At 42.2% G+C, this 9,435-nt stretch overlaps 1 protein-coding gene across 1 annotated transcript in view; it reads left to right on the top strand.

Moving 5' to 3' along the window:
- PSPC1 (paraspeckle component 1) overlaps nt 1-9,435 on the top strand; it is a 73,894-nt gene that overhangs the window by 23,368 nt on the left and 41,091 nt on the right. Inside the window, 1 exon segment of the mRNA XM_009999437.1 lies at nt 8,717-8,821. Within this exon segment, the coding sequence (XP_009997739.1) occupies nt 8,717-8,821 (105 nt within the window).

Genomic DNA, 9,435 nt, shown 5'->3' with positions numbered 1-9,435 from the left:
CGGGGCTGGAGAACCGGGGAGAGGGCCCGTCAGGCTGTGATCCCGGCCCCGCCGGTGCTGTGAAAAGGATCAGTTATTCATGAGATCTCACAGGAGACAGCGCGCCAGGCTCTGCTGGCAGAGAAGCCTCCAGTGGTAAGGGGGGAAAAAGTAATATTTTAGAGAAGGAATTAGGCCGTCAGAGCTAAGAAAGTGTTTTAAAAGACAGTGTGTGGTAGGGAGCACATTTGTGGAAAAGATGTCAAGACATTAAAATAAAAAATGCGCAACGCTATGCAAGGCTAGATGGATGTAAAGGAGGTACTTACAATATACATAACAGACAATGCATGTGCTTTGTAACATACACAGAATAACTGTGTGAAAAGAATTTACACTTCAGAACCAAAACTGACCATTTACTGCAAGAGCAGCTGGATCCCTCGCTGCTTGCATAGCCCAGCTCCTTCCCCAAAGTCTTTCTGCTGCCCACTCTGCCTCCAATTTTTGTGCCAATTGCATCATATTTTCCTTTTAACACTGTTAATCCTTCTGGCTGGCATAGAAACATTCCTTGCTTTCTGGGCTGGAGGGTAGTTGAGTACAGCCCATGCCAGAGATCATAGCTTCAACCCTCAATGTGTTTGGGTATTTTGAGCAACTGTCTTTGCATTCTCCAAGCGCTTTCTTGGGCATCTCCCACTAGCAGCAGAAACACGAAGAAGAGAGGGTGATGTTCCCGTCACCCTTGCTGCCAGATGCAAGGCTTTCAATCCTTTCAGTGCACTTGCTCTGCAGTATGTCACATGCTAGCTCTTTTCATTGGTCATGCACCTTTTCTCTGCTTTCCTTCCATGTCAGGGCAGATTATGTTGCATTTGGTTCTCTGTCATCCATTTTCTAGACTTAAGCCATATCTGTCTTGAAAGGTGGGCTGGATGCCACTGTTCTCCAGTTATTTCCATTTTTTCCATTTATCGATAGTTTTCTCCTGTGATTCATGTGGCAATGCAGCTTGGAAAGATGCCTTCTGACACTCTTCAATGTTACAAAGTGATGATTTACTGTAATAACATCAGGTCTTTGATTATACTAGAAGGTCTCTTTTGCCTTCTCTTAATTCAAACATGCTATTCAAGGTTCTTTTGCTTTTCTTATGGAAAACAGAGTATCCAGTTCTGTTTCCAGTCCACTGATTACCAAATCAAAGCTGTAGTGCCTGAAAGGATGCATGGTTCAAAATTACCTAGCAGCACTCCAGTTCTCTTCTTAGCTTTTGATACACAGTCACACAGCTGTCTTTATAGCCAATATCACCTGTGCTCAAATTCTATTCAGTGCAAAACTATTTAAGTTCTGCTGCAATGCAGCAAGCAAGGTAAGTACCTTGTTTGAGTGTAGCCACCAGTCATGTTTCCGTGACCTAGTCCAGGATCAGGTCACATAAAGACCCCATCTGGTCATGTGAGAAAGCAAAAGTAAAAATAAACACAAAGAAATTATTGTTTCTTAATTTCTTTTGCATCATGAGAAATACTGAGAAAGAAAATATTTTTGCCACAGAGAGCTCAAGCAGGAGTCATCAAGTTATTGGAAGCCAAATAAAGCAAGCTCCTCTCACCAGACCTATTTTTCATACATGGGCTCAGAGATAGCAATATCCCTTCACACCTGGACCCCAGCCAGTCTATTCTCCTTCCCCACCAACAGACTTGTCCTCTCCTTTTTAGGGCTTTGCTGAAGTCTGACATATCTTAGAAAGCATGTGCAGATGTCTGAAGAGGCTCTCCTCACTGCATTCTGCACCCCATCACTCTCAGCATAGTATGTCAGGATTGGGCTAGTTTGAGAAAGAGTATCTCCTGTGTTCTGGTCACGCTTTTCCCTTGAGTATCCACCAAAAAAAGTTCATCTGCAAGAAGCTGAATTAGTGACTTTTTGTGACTGAATAATTCCAGTTTGGTTTGACTATATCCAGAGGAGATGGATACAGGATATTGGACATTCCCAGACCCTGGAATGTCACTGGGCTCCAATGGTGCTTCTGGATCATGACATGTTTTTCAAACCTCACAGTATTTCCCATACACACAAAACAAGGCATGTACCCCTAGGCAGGCTTAGGCACGTGTGCATCCCACTGTGAAAATGCTGCGGGTTGTTGGTTTTGCACGTCGGCTGCTTTTTACATTGTATATGGCAGTGTAGGTTGCATTGAAGATGCCTCTTTGTGATGCATCAGGTGACCACATGAGCTGATTTGCAGAGTTGGAGCAGGGGTATCCAGCTTTTTTATTTTTATTTTTATTTTTAAAATTCTTTCCAGTCCTGCTCCTACAAGAAGTACATTCTGTCCTGATAAAAAAAAATGACCACAGTGTCCCAATTTTTCTCAGATTAGGAACACCTAATGAATATCACTTGCTTTGGGGATTTGTCCTGGTCACATTTCTGCCATAGGATAACTGGGATTCTGTGTGTGATAATACACTATTAATCTTGGGAATTTATACGTGAACAGTTCTTTTTCATATGAGGACTCAGAGTACTTAGAAGTTAATTCACGTTACATTACCCTTGTGAAGCAACTAAACATTTCCCACAGTGCAGAAATGGACATATTAAGAAGATCAAGACTTTGTAGACTGTAAGTCCTGTAAACACCTATATGCAAATGGCAAATGGTCTTATTTTGAAGGTAGTAAGTACTTATGGCTTCCACTGATCTTAGCCTTTAGCTTTTATCACCTGCTTTTGAAGATACTGGCTCAAGTAAATTGCCCTGGGTCACAGAGTAATGTGTTAAATGTGTTCACAGGAAGTATCTGCCTTTGCTTGGTCTGACATTCAAACAGAAACCTTATTTTAACTCACTTCAGTCTAATACTGGAAAAAAAAAATACCCAAAAAACCAAACAAAAAACTCCCCAAAGACAAGCGAATATATGCAGTCTTATCTAGAAGCTGGCAAAATGTGATGTTATGTCTTAAATGTCTATATGAGGCAGTATAATTCCTAACAGATTTCTTCATTGCTGGGCAATGAAGCAATCTTGCTGTACTGCAGGTTTAACCACTGACTAGCAGTTAACTGTCTAAGTAGCACCACGAGGACCTGTGGGAGCAGTTTATTCTACCCTGTAATTTATCAGCCTGCTGGTGCAGGGAAGCACTCAGGGAAACAGTTCTTTGCCAGTAGGCTTAAACTGAATCCAAACAGAAGTAAGAGCTGGCTGGCTACAGGAATATTGTCTGTAAGTGCAAGAGGCTTTCTCTCAGACCAGGCTATCACTCTAAGGCTGCCTGACCTGCAGGCACGAATTGTAGTTTATTGTATTTGTTTGTTGAATGAGCTAAACTGCCCTTTATTTTGGGATTAAAGCTTGCTTGAAAGATTAACTGGTGAGCCTGTGGCCTTCTTTATTCTCTATGAACTATACAGGACTATTACATGGACTATGACTTTGGGGGTGGAAAGCAGGTCTACATTTCATGTTTTCACTAGGCTAAAAGTTTATGGTTAATTTTACTGTCATGATTTTGTATGCTACATTTCTCAGCTGCCCTCCTGACAGCTGAGCTACCTCCTTGCCAAGATAACTTTACCTTAATCCCAAGAAGAGCTGGGAGCAAGAAATATCTCTTATTTGTTGCAGTTCAGCCTACTATTTCTGCTCAAGTCCACTTCGATGAGGAGTTTACCAGAAAGCTGGCAAGACTTGGAAGATAGATGACTGACACAAGGATAGAAAGATTTTTAAATGCAGCAGGATCTGCTAGGATTCCTTCTCAAATTCCTGAAATGGTTGTTACAGAAACACTCTTTGTCATGCTGGTGCACATGAATGCTTGTAGATTATGGATAACTAAGGAGATGGTACTTTAGGAAGTATTTCTTCCCTCCTCTCAGGGAAGATGAAGCCTCTAACAGATGCTGTTTGAGACTAGAATGAAATGTGGTCTACATTCATTCAGTTTAATCTTCTTCCCGTGCCAAACACAAAATCCAATTCTAGACCTAGAAAGCAAAAAAAAGACCACAGACATATGTCTTATACTTTTCCAGATCATAGTCACTGTCTATTGCAAGGGTTTTAAAATTGTTTAGACTACAGAACATTTTCAGCCCCAGTGGCATTGTGGAAGAGTAAATCCATTTACAGAGGAATATTTTTATGCCCCAATTTGAAAGGAAAATCAAAAGAAGAAAATAGAGTACAAGGATGAACCATGCAAGAACATTTACAGAAGATATTAGCTTAATCAGAGACGATACAAGTAATCAAATGCAAGAAAGCGATTTTTCTAGGGATTGTAAGAGATCATTTGGAGAAAAAGACAACCAACCGTTGGCCGTATACCACCTCCTACTGGACATGAAGTGATTCGTTCCTCAAATGAAAGGAAGCCTTTAAAAGCCACATTGTTCTCTCTAGCGCTAATTACTGGCTGGCTCACAGAATCACAGAATCACTTAGGTTGGAAAAGACTTTCAAGCTCATCAAGCCCAACCATTAACCCTACTCTACCAAGTCCAGCTCTAAGCCATATTCCCAAGCCTCACATCGAGATGACTTTTAAACCCATCCAGGGAAGGTGACTCACCCACCTTCCTGGGCAGCATGTTCCAATGTCTGACAACCCTTTCAGTGAAAAAAGTTCTTCCTAATGTCTAGTCTAACCCTCCCCTGATGCAGCTTTAAGCCATTTCCTCTTGTTCTACTACCAGTTACTTGTGAGAAGAGACCTGCACCTGCCTCTTTACAAGGTCCTTTAGCTGAAAACACTTTCAGGTGGTTGTAGAGGGTGATGAGGTCTCCCTTCTTCAAACTAAACAGCTCCAGTTCCCTCAGCCACTCCTCATAAGACTTGTTCTCAAGGCCCTTCACCAGCTTTGTTGCCCTTCTTTGGACACACTTCAGCACCTCAATATCTTTCTTGTATTGAGGTGCCCAAGATTGGACACAGTATTTATAGAATCATAGAATGGTTAGAGTTGGAAGGGACCTTAAATATCATTGAGTTCCAACTCCCATGCATGGGCAGGGACACCTCCCATTCGAGGTGTGGCCTCACCACTGCTGAGTACAGAGGGACGATCACCTCCTTGGTCCTGCTGGTCACACTTATTATTGACGATCTTGATAAGGACATTGGGTGTTGGGCTGATGTTAATGCTCTGAGCTTCAACAAGGCCAAGTGCTGGGTCCTGCACTTGGGCCACAACAACCCCAGGCAACGCTCCAGGCTTGGGGAAGTGTGGATGGAAAGTTTCTGGCAGAAAAGAACCTGGGGGTTCTGATTGACAAGTGGCTCAATATGAGCCAGCAGTGTGTCCAGGTGGCCAAGAAAGCCAGTGGCATCCTGGCCTGTATTAGAAATAGTGTGACCAGCAGAAGTAGAGAGGTGATTGTCCTCCTGTACTCAGCACTGGTGAGGCCACACCTGGAGTGTTTTGTCCAGTTTTGGGCACCTCAATTCAAGAGAGATATCAAGGTGCTGGAGCGAGTACAGAGGAGGGCAATGAAGCCAGTGAAGAGCCTAAAGAATAAATCTTATGAAGAATATTTGAAGGAGCTGGAAATGTTTAATTTGAGGAAGAGGAGGCTGAGGGCAGACCTCATCAGTCTCTACAACTACCTGAAAGGTCATTGTAGAGAGGTTGGTGCTGGTCTCTTTTCACAGGTAATCAGTGACAGAACAAGAGGGAATGGTTTCAAGCTGCAACAGGGGAGGTTTAGATTGGACATTAGGAAATTTTTTTTCACAGAAAAAGTGGTCAGACACTGGAATAGGCTGCCCAGGGAGGTGGTTTAGTCACCATCCCTGGATGTGTTTTAAGGGTCATTTGGATGTGGTGTTGGTGGATATGGTTTGGGGAGAACTTTGTAGAGTAGGTTGATGATGGTTGGACTCAGTGATCCCAAGGGTCTTTTCCAACCTGAGTGTTTCTATGATCTTATGATTCTGTGATTCTACAGAGTAGGCAAAGACAGTTTGCTGAAAAATAATCAAAATTAACTGCATTGTATGCAGTGCCTATATTATTGGGGAAAGTAGCTTTGGAAAAGTTAGGTAAATTGCTTCGAATTTAAATGTCCATCTGACATACATTTTCACAAATATATTTTCCTATATTTTCAGTCCTTGTTTCCTTGAGACCAGTATTGTTTTAAAGAATAATTCTGTCTTCCCATACTCTGATAATTCTGAAATACTGGTTTTCAATCTCATAAAAAAATCTATTAATATGGTAGGCATATAAATTATTACTAACCGTATTAGGTTAGGTTTTACAGATTATTATATATATGTGATTCACATACATTTCTCTCCATGTAAAATCAACCGATGTATCTTGTTAAGTAATACTAATACTGAGGAGAACAGTGAAAGGACGCCTGTCCACTAGGTTTAAAAATAGAAAATCCAAGTCATCCTGTTCATCTGGGACCGGAAAGATAATTTTATTGTAGGTTTCCCATTTTTATTTTCTCTTACTCAAGTTCTAGTGATAATTTCAGTATTTGTCACCAGGTGGCACTGCAATGACGTTACCTTGTACCCACTCAGTGCCCGAGCAGTAGCTTAATGAGGTCGTCACCACATAATTACAAAGTATGAAGCACTTCAGATTGCATTGATCACTTATTTCTCCACACTGTTACATTATATCACCAGGCTTGCTGGCACAGCTATGACAGCTACTGTTTTTAATATTCTTAGTCAATGTAACTTTGTAGGAAAAGTGCTGTAGTGGAGACCAAAACCTACCCTAAGCTTCATTTTTCCCGATGCCATGAGTAATACTTCTGGCAAATTCTGTCTTTAATGGCAAGAGATGAAGAGCAGCAGCAGCTCCCACCTGTGTCAGGTCACGCACAGAGACGTGCCTCAGTTCCCTGGCCCTGCACGTCTGAATAGAATCCCAACATCAGGTCATTACCCACTGCTTACTGCCTTCCCTGCTTTTTTGGTGCAGAATGTCATGCTTTCCCTTGTTTTTCTCCTCCTCCCAAATGGAGCATCCCCCTCCATGTCCTAATTTACCTCTCAGCTCTAGTGCTCCCTGACATCTGGCTGGAACAGCCTAGCAGAACTCCTCCCATTATATGAGTTGCAATTGGTAAATAATAAAAAAGTAAATGGATGTTTATATCAGAAGGAAAGCATTAGAACAAGTACTTCAAGGTGTCTATTTTGTCTCCTTTCAAAACTTTTAATTTTTTTTTAATAGTGTCACTGGCAATTGACAAGCCACAAAGATTCTGGGCAGTTAGGTAGGAGATGAACTGTCTGGGGTTGTCCTGATGAAGGAGTAAAATGTGAAATAACATATTGTAAATTAAGGTGAGGAAGAGACTGAGCATAGCAGCTATCAGGTTCTCTTCATATATAACCCTAAAATGTTTGGGCAATATGTAAATTGCTCCTCTCAACAAAGTTTAAACACAGTGCAAGTACACCTGTTATGTTTATACCATAAGTCTCACTAATGAAGGTAAGCTATGAATGTGTAAGCATACTAAATATTTATTTATTTTTAAAAAAGATATAATAGTAATTTTCTTTTTTTTCTGGAAGTTGGAATTTTATTGATCTATTTTACTGGACCATTATTTACTATTGAGATGTTACCACAGTTAAGAAAAGGTAAGAAAAATAGAATTCATAGACACTCCTTGCTGCCTCTATTGACTTTTTTTATAGTACACAGGAAATCATGGTTATATATTTGAATGGTTGTAGCTTTTATTACTAACCTGGTTTGAAAAGCTGTGTCTGAAAGCCATGGCAATTTTATTACACAGCATTGACAATAACTTAACAAGCAGAATACTACACATCTGCTTTTTCCCACCTACTGAGCTTTCGCTCTCTGCAAAGTACAGTCACATCATGTCTAGCATATATTGCACTCCCTCTACATGGCTACTAGTTTTAAAAAGCTCTTAGTTTGCTGTGGGTAATTCATTCCTTTTTAGTCTTAACACTTGTTACTGAATCCTAAATATACCACAAACCATAGCTCTTTTGACAGTAAAGGTGATTAAGCTTTATGGATCCTATACTGCTAATACCTCTCTCATGTTCCTACACTGCCTGACTTCCTGCCTTTGCTGTGAGTAGATACCTTTCCTTCACTATCTGTATTTTCTGATTTTCAAAGGTTTAAATCTGTGTTTAGTTCGATGTCCTAACAATAGGCTGATAAGTTATTACGTGTGGTGTGGGAGTTCATGTTTTCTCGAGATCCTGGTCCAAGCTCAGATACAGGAGGAAAGGGACTGAAACCTTTATTGTGCCTCAAAAAGAAAAACAAGACAGAGGAACTTAAAATACTCCCCAATGGACATGGAAATCCCTGAGCAGTGGATTCATGCCTGTTGTAGAAGCAACTTTTTCTTGAATACCATGCTTGACATTGCTTTTTCAAAAGAGTAGTAGATGCCATGCATTAGCTGAAGTAACTTAATCACGTGAGTTTATCTGGACTTTTTCCATTATATAGTTGTATTAATAAAACAAAGAATACAGTCATTTTTTCCTGAAGTCTTACTCTGTTTTCTTGGAATTCCCTTGCATGATGCTAAGCTGCTTGGGCACCTGAAGCACTCAGGCTACTACAGTAATGAACCAAGAACTGATTATTACCACGAGTAGCAGGACACTCCACCTCAGTGCACCTGCCTCAGTTTCCCTTTGTGATTCAATTGCTCTCTGTCTCTTTTTACAGGCCCAGGCCTGAAGTGGAAAGATTCCCGTGGGAGAGGAGAGGGCCTAGCAAGCTCTGAACTGATAACAACTTTTGAAATACAAATGGAAGGCCAAGTTGATGTCTGTAACTCCAGCTACTCTCGTGTCAAAGAACATGGAGCTCAGCCTCGCCGCAGCTAGGCCAGAGACAAAACAAGAATGCATAGTTGGCTCGGTTGTTGAGACCCCAGTGCTGTTTGTAATAAATCTTGTTTTGTGCATGTACATCTCGGCTGCTGCGCTGCCCCCGTGGGACAGGGGCCTCTGTGGGCCCGGGCAGGCTGGTGGGCTCTCTGTCTGAGAAACTGCCTTCCAGTTCCGTTTCTGGCTGAAGCATCTGGCAGGTGGGGAGAAAACCGTAGTCTTGTGCTGCAGATGGCAGATACTGGTCCCCAGAGAAGAAACGTTCACACCTCTCCACAGTGATTACCTCTATAATGAGAATAAATCGTTCCGTGAGCAGCAGATGCAGCAAGGCCTCTCTCCACTCAGTCTCCCCCATCTAACTCGGTGAAGGCTTTTCCCTGCGCTGCCAGCGGGTCCCCCCCTTCACCTCTGCCGCCCTGCGGGGCCGGGCGTTCCCTGCAGCCCCCGGGTTACGGCTGTTCCCCCCCGCACCGAGACACCCCGGGCGGGGCGGCGCCGGGAGGGTCTGTGAGGGGTCTGGGAAGGGTCTGGAGGGGTCTAGGAAGGGTCTGT

This window comes from Chaetura pelagica, unplaced genomic scaffold (genome assembly GCF_000747805.2).
Source record: "Chaetura pelagica isolate M959 unplaced genomic scaffold, ChaPel_1.0 scaffold85, whole genome shotgun sequence".
Lineage (NCBI taxonomy): Eukaryota > Metazoa > Chordata > Aves > Apodiformes > Apodidae > Chaetura > Chaetura pelagica.
This window is presented reverse-complemented; position numbering and strand designations above follow the sequence as displayed.